The 14,963-nt window shown below is 37.1% G+C and overlaps 2 protein-coding genes across 2 annotated transcripts; one reads left to right on the top strand and one right to left on the bottom strand.

The window, feature by feature from the left end:
- The first annotated feature begins 6,616 nt into the window (after positions 1-6,616).
- On the top strand, positions 6,617-11,354 carry trim16 (tripartite motif containing 16). Its single transcript, XM_017461531.3, has 6 exons — positions 6,617-7,202; positions 8,223-8,318; positions 9,313-9,546; positions 9,987-10,158; positions 10,236-10,331; positions 10,508-11,354. Exons 1-6 carry the CDS (start codon positions 6,744-6,746, stop codon positions 11,059-11,061), a joined length of 1,611 nt encoding a protein of 536 aa, XP_017317020.1. The 5' UTR covers positions 6,617-6,743; the 3' UTR covers positions 11,062-11,354.
- Positions 11,131-13,461, bottom strand: amn (amnion associated transmembrane protein). Its single transcript, XM_017461541.3, has one exon. It carries the CDS (start codon positions 12,793-12,795, stop codon positions 11,383-11,385), a length of 1,413 nt encoding a protein of 470 aa, XP_017317030.1. The 5' UTR covers positions 12,796-13,461; the 3' UTR covers positions 11,131-11,382.
- Positions 13,462-14,963: the final 1,502 nt, after the last annotated feature.

Here is a 14,963-nt window from a genome sequence, read left to right as displayed (position 1 = left end):
AGTGTGACAATACCCCTGTGCACAAAATGAGATCCATGAAGACATGGTTTGCCAAAGTTGGAGTAGAAGAACTCGAGTGGCCTGCACAGAGCCCTGACCTCAACCCCACTGAACACCTTTGGGATGAGTTGGAACACTGACTGCGCATCAGGCCTCCTCACCCAACATCAGTGACTGACCTTACTAATACTCTTGTGGCTGAATCTGCAAATTGCCACAGCCACACTTCAAAGTGATAATAATAATAATGAGTCTTTATTGATCACATATACACAGTGAAATACTTTTCTTCACATACCCCAGCATGTCAGGAAGTTGGGGTCAGTAAAAAAAAACTTCCCATAAGAGTGGAGGTTATTATAACAGCAGAGGTCTTTTAGAGATCTACATCTGGAATGGGATGTTCAAAAGAAGTGGATATGGGTGTAATTGGTCCACAATATAGGTGGTCACATTGTGTATGTTAAATGACATAAAGATAACATCTAAGATCGTGCTATCTTTCTACAGTAGAAAAAACCTTGTTATTTTGCTTTGAAGTGCTATTATCTATGTCTTTATAACAGTAGCCTCTATCACTAAGTTCTCATTACTAGCTAATACTGAGTGCTTATCCCTGGCTTTCCCAGGCAAAGTGATCACACACAAAATGGTTCCACGTTTTAAAAAAAAAATGCTATGATGTCAACTAGAGTCATCTACAGTATGTTAGCAATACCTTGTACAATTGCAAACGCTACTTACATCATGTTCATTTCTGACAAGTGCCACTTGAGCTGTTAAGTAATACACTTTATCTTTGTTTAGACTGAAGTTATGGATATATGTTAGGCAATAGTATGGTCATATGAGCTTTATGTCCATATTATCCCTACACTGTTACAGTTCTCTATATAATAGGGCAGTCTTTATAAAGTATGTGTTTTCTATATATAAACAATGAGCGTATTTGTCTTATAGTGTACACTAACAGTGCACTATAAGATCTATATAAACATTGCTTCACAGCATAGAGATAAAACTAAACATGTAGGGTGCCTCTCAGAGAAGGAGAAAGGTGGAACAGGGAGAAACTATAAAAATCTATACAAACAGAACTGATACACTTGACACAACACCAACACTGACCTTGTAGATGTTCAGATATGTCACAAAAGCAAAATGTTTATCCTCCCAATTTCTCAAGATAACAACTAAATAGCAAAATCATGATCGTTTACCTGTAGATTATTAAACAGTTCTCCAATATGGACTAAATCTAGGAAACACAAATGAATTAAAATGTCAAATGCCACCATGATGTTGTTTATGTGAGTGATAAGATATTTACATAATCATAGAGTCTAAATCACAATCATAGCCTTGTCCTTCTTATTTGGTTAATCTTAAAACATTTAGCTCATCTGTATATGTTCATTTGTCGTTTGAGCTGTTGACATGTCATGGGAAATTACACCTACACTAGAATGAGTAATTCTCAGTTTAAAAAAAAAAAGGCTCAGAAACCACTGTGTAATTTAGAAGATCCCACAACATGCAAATTCACACATGAATTTTGGGTGCAAAATTTTTTTCAATAATTCTATATTGCAGCAATTGTTTACTTGAAACACACTCTAATATCCAACATTACAGTCCATGTGAAGGACCTGTCTCTACTGCAGAGAACTTGACCTTGGTCTCACAAACACCCCCACACACACCCCAACATGCATATACATATTAGCAGTAGAAGGGTAATATCAGAAGAGTGAGGAAGTGTGTGTGAAGACAGAGCCTGTTAGTTTATGGTGGATAGAGTTACAGGGTTAACACATGAGAAGAAACATCATTTATCTCTGTTTGAAAACTGTGAAGATCCAAGAAAAAACATCTTTCCCTTATGTTTTGTGTTTGCTTGTCCCTCAGTTTTTGTCTGAATCTTGCCTTGGGATTCAAGAAAGAAAGCTATGACATACCAGTTGAAGCCTTTCAGTTATATATATATATATATATATATATATATATATATATATATATATATATATATATATATATATATATATATATATATATATTATTTTATCTGGAAGAATTAAATAAATGGGGTGTAAATGTATTAGTATTATTTGGAAAGTCTTTTTTTTCCACTGAGGAACTACACTCAAACCACAACTGTTAAAGATGCACACAAGGAAAAGTCAGTACTTGCTTTGGCACACTTGTAGCACCAGAGGTCAGAAATGGGCTACAGCAGAAGTGTTCACATTTGGTACGTTAGGGTGGGACAGTATTTCAGTGTCTTTTGGACTTTTACCAAGAAATGCTTGTTAACTAGAATAATGATGTATTATAACATTTGAAACCATATTATATGCCATATTATACCATATTATATTAAATTTGTGATATACGGTCACCTCCAAAAATATTACATCAAGCTTGCAACTCACTGACATCACCAAACAGCTGCATTCTTCTTCTGTGATGCTTTTCCAGGCTTGTACCACAGCATCTTTCAGTTGTTGTTTGTTTCTGAGGGTTTCTCACTTCAGTCTCCTCTTCAGGAGGTGAAATGCGGCTCAACTGGGTTAACTTGGCAAAAAGAATAGTCTGCAAATTGATTGATCATCCATCTCAGTTCTACTATTCCTACCTGTTTATGATCATGTTTATAAATGGTCAGTGTTTGTTTAGTCAGTTAAAAATCCAAGCTGTATTGAAAGGAGAACAATCTGATAGGTTTTACTGATAACACAGTGGTGAAAGGAATGATGCAGAGATAGAGGAAGTTACAAGAAGAAGTTATGCAAAGAATGTGAAAATGTTTCAATAGGTGTACTGTAGCTTTGCGAGAAACGTTTTGAATTTATTTTGCTCTTGTTGTCTCTGACTTACCAAAGTTCTAGTATGTTCTAACTACTGTATGAAAAGGTTCCTCATTTACAAATGTGTATTCTATCTCTCTGTGTCAATATGCCTTGTCTAATGCATACTGAGTCTCTGTGAAGTCCTGATGAAATAAATAAACCTGTGTTGAGGTGCTTACACACTCTGCTTTCAAACCTGCCTCAAACAATTTATACCACAGCAGAATAATTCAGATTCAAGTATATCTCAGGTTTATATTATTAAGGTTGTTCTAATTTGGTAGCGTTTCTATAGTTTCAACTAACAGGGATACTTGAATGATGGATAATAGACTCTCTACCCACCATCGACACCTCATACAACAACCACTTCATCCAAAAAGCCACCAGTATTGTGGATGACCCCTCTCACTCCTCTCATGGACTCTTCACCCTCCTGCCATATAGCAGAAGGTACAGGAGCATCCGTGCCACCACCAGCAGTTTACACAACAGTTTCTTCCATCAGACAGTCAGATTACCCATTACCCTGCTGCCTCCCAATGCTCACCTGGGCTAGTCAAACACCTAACCCAGAAGGACTCAATACCATTGCACCATTAAACTTTACGAAGCTGCATCATTAAATTTTTTATTATGGTACTCATTTTTGCTGCCAATATTGCTGATACACATGTTGCTGCTACACTACAAAATAGTTCACAGTTTACAGCTCATGTTCTGTATATTTATTGTCTAGTGTATCTGTTGTTCTATTCTGTGTATTTATTGTTTAGCACTCGTCTCACACTGTTGTGTATTTGCACTTTTTGTATTCTTGCATACTGTTCTATGTTGCACCATGGTCCTGAAGAAATGTCATTACATTCCAACGTATGCAACCTATATAGAGGAATGATGAGAAAAAACCACTTCACTAGACTTGATGGACACACCACATAAATGGTTAGAAAAAACAAACAACGGTAAGTGTTTATATGGTGAAGTTTTTTTTAATTTTTTTTTATGAGGAGACATTTATTTAACATTTGTGCAAGAAGTCTCCAGTGTCAGAGCTTTACAACAGTGAAAGCTTTAGTATAAGACTATTGTAACATTTCATTTCAGATGTGCTGTTATTAGACAGACACACTGTAAAACCGGATAAGTTCATTTAACTCAAAAAATTTGAGGAAACTAATGACCTCAAAATTTTTAAGTTGAAAAATAAATCAATCAATTTCTTTAAGCCAAATACACTTAAATATAACAAAAATTTAACTCAAACTTGCTATATTTAAGTGTATTTGCCTTAAAGAAATTGATTTATCAACTTAAACATTTTGAGGTAATTAGTTTCCTCAAATTTTTTGAGTTAAATGAACTTATCCGGTTTTACACTGCATCAACTCCCCATCATTGATTATTATCTATTTACAGCACATCGTGTTGTCTTTTATTCTTTACATAATAGCTTAATGTTATATAACTTGTTAGTATTTGGCTTTAATTATGATATTATACTTAGCCTAATATAAGCTAGTTTGTTAGCGAGCTTGGATAGCTACTAAAATCAAATGTGCCCCTTCAGGGGTTTTTTGCGTTTAAGGGTGATAATAGTTGTACTGTGTGGCCAATGCTATGTTCACCTGGGTGAAAATGAAACTTACTCATTTACATTCAGTAAATGCTTCAACTTGGTAAATCCAGATCCAGAGCCTATACTGGTAGATCCAGAGCCTATACTGGGAACACTGGGTGCGAGCCAGGAATACACAAAAGGTCACTAGCAAAAAAACTAAAGAAAAAAAAAAGACATTTAAGCAACTTTACTTGTCAATGTATATTTAGTACTTAAATGCTTTAGGCTTAAAAAACAGAGCTTAAGAACCAACACCAGAGCCTTCATCCTGTCTCAGTCACTGCTGTATGTGAATAAACAGCACCTGGTGATACCACCTTGATTTACTCTCAGGCCACAAGAAAAGCCTGAAGATTTAGTTTTTCCTCAACAGTGAACCCTCAGCACTGTTATCAGGGATGATACATAACCACTGTTCCTTATGGTTGAATATTTTACACTTTTCATGCTCTCCCCATGCTTCGAGGGTTTCCTTAAGGTACTCCAGTTTCCTCCCCAGTCCAAAGACATGCATTGTAGGCTGACTGGCATCTCTAAATTGTTCATAGTGTGTGAGTGTGTGTGTGTCAATGTGTGTGATTGTGCCCTGCACTTGTCCAGGGTTTCCCCAGCCTTGTGCCCTGAGTCTCCTGGGATAGTCTCCAGGCTCCTTACGACCCTATGTATGATAACAGTACAGAAAATAGATGGATGGATTATTATTAATATGACTACTACTACTACTACTACTACTACTGCTACTACTACTATTACTACTACTACTACTACTACTACTCCTACAATTAATACTATTACTACTACTACTATTACTATTACTATTACTACTACACTACTACTACTACTACTACTACTACTACTCCTACAATTAATACTATTACTACTACTACTATTACTATTACTATTACTACTACACTACTACTACTACTACTACAATTAATACTATTACTACTGCTTCTACTACTACTACTATTACTACTACGACTACTACTACTGCTAGTACTACTACACTACTACTACTATTACCACTACTACTACTACTACTACTACTATTATTACTATTACTACTACTACTACTACTACTACTACTACTACTACTATTACTACTACTACTACTACTACAATTAATACTATTACTACTGCTTCTACTACTACTACTATTACTACTACGACTACTACTACTGCTAGTACTACTACACTACTACTACTATTACCACTACTACTACTACTACTACTACTATTATTACTATTACTACTACTACTACTACTACTACTACTACTACTATTACTACTACGAGTACTACTACACTACTACTACTATTACCACTACTACTACTACTATTACTATTACTATTACTACTACACTACTACTACTACTACTACAATTAATACTATTACTACTGCTAGTACTACTACACTACTACTACTATTACCACTACTACTACTACTACTACTACTACTACTACTACTACTACTACAATTAATACTATTACTACTGCTTCTACTACTACTACTATTACTACTACGACTACTACTACTGCTAGTACTACTACACTACGACTACTATTACCACTACTACTACTACTACTACTACTATTACTACTACGAGTACTACTACACTACTACTACTTTTACCACTACTACTACTACTACAATTAATACTATTACCACTGCTTCTACTACTACTACTACTACTACTACTACTATTACTATTACTACTACTACTACTACTACTACTATTAGCCTATTTTCACTTTTTAGGTTGTATCATGTATGGGTTGACTGATTTATGCCAAGTATTTATAACGCAAAACCCCTGTGTTTAGTTGTGTCTCTCTCTGTTTCCTACAGTTTACACTTGTTTCTCATCAGTTTATGAAATCTTGTATCACCAATTGAACAAAAGTAAATCAAAAACATTCAGCTAACACATGAGTAAAGCCAGGACACTATGTGAGACAGGCTTCCTCTAAGAGGAAAGAAAAGAGGAAATTACATTCAAGAAGTATTATCCGTTTCCATGACCTCCTTCTATTACGTGCTTGCCTTGCCTCCTCCCTTCTTTCAGGCTTATGTAAGGTATGTAAGCGCTAGTGCTGAGGTTGATCCTTAAATAAGGTGTGCCTCATACTCTAGGTGTGGCTTACAACAGCACAAACAATTGCACATACCGGTTTGTCAGCATCAAGGAGAAGGGTGTATGACAGTCTTGCTCTGCATTTTACTACTCTCAACGAACAGGAAGCTTCAACACTGTTTCTGCTCTGGAGAAAAATATGAGTATGGAGAAAACCGTTTCACACAAACAAATCCCAGAGAGCACTCAGCCTGACATGGAGAATGAACAAAGAGAAAACAAAGAAATCTTGAATGTTCAAGCCAACAACAAAGAACCTATAGAGAATACATCTCAAACCTCTGGTGACCCACAAACAGAGGAGGTAATGTGTGATACATGTATTGAGACACCTCTAAAGGCGTCGAAATCCTGCCTGACCTGCATGGTATCCTACTGTGAGGAGCACCTGAGGCCGCATCTAGAGAACAGCAAATTCCAAAGCCATAAGTTAGTGGAGCCTCAGCTGGACATGGAGCAGCGCACATGCAAGCATCACCAGCTGGAACTTCAGATGTACTGTATGAAGGACAGCTGCTGCATTTGTCCACAGTGTGAGGCAGAAGAACACCAAGGGCACAATGTCACTCCAGTAGATGAGGCACGCAAACATATAGAGGTATGGAATTTAAGCTATTGAGCATCTTGTTCTATTTACTACTTAGCAACGAATGTACTATCTGCTTAGTCTTATTGTCCATGTCATCTGTTTTCATTTTAGAGCAATACTTTTTTTTAGCAATATGTTTATTTTTATATATTTGTAAAATACTTTTATATTTGTATTTAATTTGGTAAGTAGTATCTCATGTATTTAATAAAATAGACACAGAAATCCCTTTGGCAGGCCATACACACTGAGATCAAGGTCATGTGACATGGTCAGGGAAAAAAAAGTATTTCATCTTGTTCACAGACCTTAAGTGTTAGAAAGTATTAGAAATGAAACATACTGTTATGTATTATATTATATTGTTCTATATTATTATTAGACACAAATATATGATTATTATTAGACAATTCAAAAACAGTCATTTTAGCATTTTTATTTCACGTGCATGTATATACAACTGGTATAAGTACGAGTTTTATTAATGACTCATCATTTTAACAAGAGATATTGAGCACATAATAGCACACAATATTACACATTATTAATTAATTATTACAATATAAGGGTTACCAACTGTATCTCTGGGGCACCTTGACTAGTTAAATATTGAACCAGTTTAAAGTTTTCAAAGAAACTGAACAGTTGAAGGGCTTCTTTTCACCTCAGCTGGAGTCAGTTGTTTACAGTGATCTTGGTCAAAAACACCCTTTCTAAAACACACAAAACTGTTAAATTAATAGACTTTGTAGTCTCTATAAGCTTGTGTATTTGTAAAACCTGCCACTTCCTGTAATACAGAGATTTCTTAATTTGTAACATGGAAAAAGTGAATGCTTTGGTACAATGCCTTACAAGTTATTTGTTTTATTAAAAGTTTGGATTTTCATCCCGTCTATTGTGTTTTCTTTGATATGAGAACGCAATAGTGAATGCTGAATATGTGTGTGTGTGTGTGTGTGTGTGTGTGTGTGTGTGTGTGTGTGTGTGTGTGTGTGTGTGTGTGTGTGTGTGTGTCTCCATCTGAAGGGTGAGTTACAGCAGAAACAGAAGGAAATGCTGAAGACTGTAACAGCTGCAGAACAGGCCATTAACAGGCTACAGAGCAACTCTACATCCATTGAAGTGAGTAACAGTTTATTAATTCACAGTTCACTATTTCTCTGTTCATACACATGCTGATGATCTTCCTTGCAGGTAATTTTAGGATACAGCTACAACATATGTGAGGCAGTCTGGGAAAACTCATATATTGCTGTGAATTCTGGTGAACTGCCAAAAAAAAGACAAATAATCAGGCATAATAATTTAGTGTGAATAGGGTTTTTCTGTCTGTAAAATACTACAAGTATAAATATATTTCAGCCAAACAGTGTGGAAATGTTTCCTTTGCCTTCTATTCTTGGGTAGACTATCTTCCCACAAAGGTCAGGTTGTGTAAGAAGCCAGTTTAACAAGCTCAGTGCCAAAAACAGGAGTCTGCTTAAATATGTCTACAATCTTGCTAGTTACGTGTATGTTCCTCATACAGTACTCACTGTAAAACCAGATAGTTCATTTAACTCAAAAAATATGAGGAAACTAATTACCTCAAAATTTTTAAGTTGATGAATCAATTTCTTTAAGGCAAATAGACTTAAATATAACAAAAAAATAACTCAAACTTTGTCATTTAAAATTCATTTTTGTTATATTTAAGTGTATTTGGCTTAAAGAAATTGATTTATCAACTTAAAAATTTTGAGGTAATTTGAGTTTCCTCAAATTTTTTGAGTTAAATTAACTTATCCGATTTTACAGTGTGTCAAGATTTGATCAAGTTGCTGAATGGCCATGTTCCATAAGTAAATGCATTGCTCTCCCTTTTCACTTTTGGGGGTAACCCAGAATTTAAAATCTTACTATATATCACGTTGAGATACTGTACATGGAAAAGAGAAACATTGTTCAGCTCAGGAAACCTGACAATTTCAGAACTAGCTATAGAAAAAAATGTCAAAAATTTCACAAGGTGATGGGTTTTCTTAGGCCATCACACAAATGTGATTCGATCCATTCTATAAATGGTCATACATCAGCTCTATCTTGCTTTTTAAAGTTAACCTTTGATTCTGCTCAGAGCTCAGTAGTTGGGGTTCATGCCGAAATTGATCAGCAGTTCTCAATCCTGCAAAGTGTGATAGAGGACGCCCGAAAGAAAGCTTTTGACCTTCTGGAAGTGGAACACAAGCAGGCAGTGAGTCAGGCAGAGAGCATCCATAGCCACCTGAATCAGAAGATGCTTGAGCTGAAGAAGACCATGGGCCAAATGGAGCGATTTTCAAAGAATAAGAACCCTGTCGATTTTTTACAGGTAAAACTGGTCACCAAATCATTTGAGGTTATTTATGTGTGCTTAATTTAAAAATCGTTTTTCAAATAATGAATCTAAATGAATAAACCAGTTAACACTAATGGAAATCATAAAATAGTACACGAGCGAAGTAAAATATGCTCAAACGTCCCCATTTGCTTTCAATTTGCTTTTAATGGTGTCATGTTTCATGCATTTCAGAAACAGTGCGGGCAATTATTAAAATTTTGCATGCTGTTATTTTGTATCTATATCCAATATCATCATTCTTATTATGTTTTTTAAAATAGTGACTATGACTTTTAAAACAGAAAGCTCCGAACATTATACATTTATCAACAAACGGAGATGCAGAAGATAATAAAAAATGATTGAGACCACAGAAAGTGGGGGAAAAAAATTATTAGATAAGTGTGTTAATTGCTCAACCTCTCCTGCAGGAATACACAGAGTGGAAAAAGGGTTCAGTGGATGTGTGCTTACCCGGCATTTACATCGGCCTCATAGACCGACTGACCACTTTTAGTCGCATTGTTAAAGAATCAACTCAGGCCTTGTGTGATCTGCTGCTGTCTACCTATATTGTTCAGCTCAGTGAACTTTGTAAAAGTGGTAAGTGCAAAAGAAATAGACTTTCATACAGTCATGCATGCATTTTCATCCGGATGACACCTGCATTTCAAACACAGAGACACTAGGCATTAAGACGCTGGTTCACCCAAGCTCTCCAATCAAGCGGCAAGCGTTTGAACCTGAGCCTGTGACTAGAGATGACTTTCTTAAATGTAAGTTCATTTCTTTTCTCTTTCCATTTCAACAATTGGTAAAGCCTATTAGAGATAATTTCACTAAAATAATTCTTGGTAATATCATGAATGTTCTTGAATGTTTTTTTTTTTTGAAAAGTGAAGCACATGGATTGCCTTTGTACTGATTATATTTGTACTATCATGATATACAGATGCCACCAACCTGAGTTTCAATCCTGACTCCACACACAAGTTCCTGAGACTCACCCAAGACAACAAAAAAGCCAGCAACACCACACCCTGGCAACACAATTACCCTGACACTCCCGAGCGCTTTGAGCACTGGCGACAGGTGATGACCTCAGAGAGCCTTTACATGGGCCGTCATTACTTTGAGGTGGACCTGAGCGGAGAAGGTGCTTACATAGGATTCACATACAAAAGCATTGATCGTAAAAGTCAAGAAAGCAGCAGCTGTATCACAGGCAATGACTTTTCATGGTGCATTGGTCGAGAAAGCCATGGCTTCTCAGCATGGCACTCTGATGTAGAAACGGCTCTCAACGTAGAGAATTTCCACAGGATTGGATGCTACATAGACTATGAAAATGGTCTGCTGGCCTTCTATGGTATAACTGAGACTATGAAACTTCTTAAGAAATGTACTGCTAGCTTCCGGGAGCCGTTATACCCTGTCTTCTTTCTCTCTAAGAAGGACAACGCAGTTGTTCTAGTTAAGCCAGGATCAAGTTCAGATTTGCAATGATAAACAATTTCATGTTTCAAATTTTTTCTAAGGGCTACAATGTTGTGTATACATAAAATGATCCAGAGGTGTACTTATTTTAAACTTTATTTGATGTAATTCATCACAATCCTAATAAATCTCACATTTTTCTTGCTAAAACATTACTGAGACAAACAATGAGCCAACTACATGTTCTAATCACTACAGTGTTATTAATTATGCAATTTTCTGAAACGCTTTACATTTTGCATTTCAGCAACTGAAGTGAAGCATGTATCAATTAAATCTTTAATTAAATATTTGAGAAGGGACCATAATGTCATCACTATTTAATCAGCATCATGTATCAAAGTCAGTTTCATCATACACAGGATTCACAAAGTGCACACCTGAATGTGTTAAGGTGATACCGTTCAGACTCTCTGTTCCATACAGCCCAGGGATCTCTGGAAAAGTGTTTTGCTTCTCAAACATGGGGTTGTCAAAACCATGGTCTAGAGGCCCACCCAGATCCCCAATCTCACTATCTTTCCACCAGCCACTCAGCGGGGGTAAATTTGGCACTCTGAGCATGCCCCGACGGTGGAGAACTATAAACAGAGCCAGGAAAGCCACCAAAGCCAGAATACCCAGAATAACCCCAGCCACCTCTCCTCCACTCATTCCAGATACACCACCACTACTTGCACCTGACGACGCATGAAACTCAGCACTTTCTATGCCCAGATGAGAACCTTGTGCATCAATGTCTCTTAGTATATCCTGAGCAAGGGCCTCAGCCAGCTTTCCAGTATTTTCATCCAGGAGAACCACCTGGATCTCTTGGGTGATTCCATAAGGAATGACTTGCATCAGTCTCTGAGTTTTTGAGACTTTTGACAAAGCCATCTGAATGGATTTATACTTAGACAAGCTGAGGAAGAGGTGCTGCAGTCGCTGGCGGTAGGATTCAATGTTGAAGTTGTCAGAGAAATGAATAGTCATGATGGCACCGCAGACATCACAGCAGTGTCCCACTGGGTACAAGGGTTTCTTGCAGTCCAGCTCTGGACACTTGACATTTGAGCAGATCCGGTCATGGTTGCCAGAATTTCCACACTCACATCCAGTGATATCATTGCAGGCTGGTCCACTAACTCTGACTGATGAAGATCCATGAAACTGCAGCTTCCCCAGATGAGAACTGGTGTACTGTGAGAAGTCAGAGGCATCACTGAATTTCTTCCCCAGCACCGAAACACTCTTCACAGGAATGCTGTTCTCATGTGTTGATACATCCACTCGGAAAGATGAGCCATCCCGGAACACTACATCATCATGCTGGCAAGGTATAGTCTCTTCATGGACAAAGAAGAGATATGGCCCGCTCTGCAGTTGATCAAATGAGGAAGCAGCCTTCCACAGAGCTGGATCAAACCACATCAGAGAGTCAGAGTCTCTGAAATTGGTGGTGCCACTTGCTCCACAGCTAGGATCCTGACCTTCTCTAATAGAAAAACCAGCTCCTGAGGCCAGAATAAACTCTCCATCCACAGGCAGACGCATTCCAGAAAGTGTATGAGCTGCCTCCACATACACAGCTACTTTACTAGAGGCTGGAAATACCACTTGGTCACTTCCACAGGGCACAGAACCTTTGTCCCAGTTTGTTGCATTTTCAAAGTTGGTGTCTGGAACCCACTGCTTGTACAGTGCACATGCAGAACCAAGCATAGAGAGCAAAATAAAAAGGACTTGTCTGGTTGCCATCATGAGCGGGTATGAATACGATTTAAGAAAAAGGAAAAGATGGACCTTTGGTCTCTCGGTAAACTATGTGACTATCACATGAAACACTAAAACTTGTTAATGAGAATTCATTACAGCAGTTCAGGCAGTCAAATATTTACCACAGTTAAAATCATACTAGACACATTACTGGAGACCAGCTTGTTTTGTTTATCTTAAAACAACATTTTGTCCTAGAAAATTCATGTAACACTTGAAAAAGCTATGCAGACTTACCTGTGCTAATTATTAAGAAATTTTTAATATAGTTGAACACCTTCAGTAAGCTTAACCAATTTTTTAAAATCTATTTTGTAAATATTTAGCTCAAGTGTTATCACAAGCGTAGCTCAGAGGCCAAGATGTTGGACTATTGATCAGAAGGTTGTCAGTTCAAATCATGCCAAGATGCCATTGCTGGGCTACTGAGCAAGGCCCTTACCCTTCAACTGCTCAGTTGTATAAAAAATTAGTTAAATGTAAGTTGCTCTGGTTAAGGGTGTCTTCCAAAATGCTGTAAATGTAGAATGGATCCATGGTCCATGTCAAAGAGACACACTGTGTACTATTTCATGTGGGTTTTCACCAAATAATGGTGTGGAATGTTTGGGTAAAGCACAATGATTACAGTTCTGACATTGTAGTGAGGATAGAAGGAAAAAATAAAAAGCTCTGTGGTTCTAACAAATAGTATGAATATTATTGTACATATAAAAAGTAATTAGCTTAATATGGGAATAGTTGTATTATGTTCATGAAATAAATGTGTACCAAGAAGGTATGTGCAATTTATTTTACAGGTAAGTGGGTCCCTGGTTGAAAATTTTTGAGCCAGAGCACCTGAGCCAGAAGATAAAGAAGACCATATGCAGTATGGCTCAGCTTTTTGCAAAAAGGCTATTCCTTCACAAAGAACATTATAAAAAAAAAAAAAAAAAAAAAAAAAAAAAAAAACAATTAAAGAAAGTTTGAAATCAGTGACGGCTTGACACAAGGAGTTATATATATATATATATATATATATATATATATATATATATATATATATATATATATATATATATATATATATATATATATATACACACACACACACACACACACACCCCTGCTCTTTCATGTAATTACCCAATCAGCCAGTCATGTGGCAGCAGCACCATGTATAAAATCTTTCAGATACAGGTCAAGTGCTTCATTTGCTTTTCAAATCAAACATCAGAATGTTGTTGGGCCCAGATGGGCTGCTATGAGGATTTCAGAAACTGCTGATCTCCTGGGATTTTTCGAACACAACAGCCTCAAGAGTTAAACAGAATGGTGCAAAAATAAATAAATAAAAAAAATAAAAAATAAAAAAAATAAAAAACATCCAACAAGCAGAAGTTCAGGGAGGGGGTTAGGGGTGCCTTGTTGATGAGTGAGGTCAAAGGAGAACGGGCAGAATGGTTTGAGCTGACAGGAAGGCTACGGTGAATTAAATAATCACTCTCTAAAACGGTACTGAGCAGAAAAGGCCTATCATGATGCACAACACATCGAACTTTGAGGTGGACTGGCTTCAACAGCAAAAGACCACATCGGGTTCCACTCCTATCAGAAAAGAACGGGAATCTGAGGCTACAGTGCATACAGGCTCACTGGAACTTGACAGTTGAAGACTGGGAAAAAACATCACCTGGTCTTTTTCCAATCTTCAGCTGTCCAGATTCGGTGAACTTTGTGGAAGCAATGCCACGGGCCATAGTACAGGGGATCCTGCCCAGTATGAATTTGGTGTTCCTAACAAAGTGGCCGATGACCAGCCATATCATTTGAAATTAAACACCTCTTAAAATGGCAATTTAAAAAATTACGATTTTTCTTTTCTGTTCCTATAACCTGCTTTAGCCATTTTACAAAGCTGGTTTTTGAACTCTTCCGTTTCTTGAAAGCAGTACATGGTAGTGTACGTAACCATAGACATAGGCTGAATACCAAATAGCGCATTAACGGACATGACATGTACACTATATAGTGCACTATGGTGTGGAAATCATACCAATGCGTTACACCCTCTATGCAAATATATTGGGAGTGAGCGAAGCCGTTTGGGATTCAGCCTTCTTGCTAGAGAAGCGCAGGGGTCCTTCTGGCAGATCCTCGGCTACCTTTGT

The sequence above is a fragment of the Ictalurus punctatus genome, chromosome 2 (genome assembly GCF_001660625.3).
Source record: "Ictalurus punctatus breed USDA103 chromosome 2, Coco_2.0, whole genome shotgun sequence".
NCBI classification, from domain to species: Eukaryota; Metazoa; Chordata; class Actinopteri; order Siluriformes; family Ictaluridae; genus Ictalurus; species Ictalurus punctatus.
This window is presented reverse-complemented; position numbering and strand designations above follow the sequence as displayed.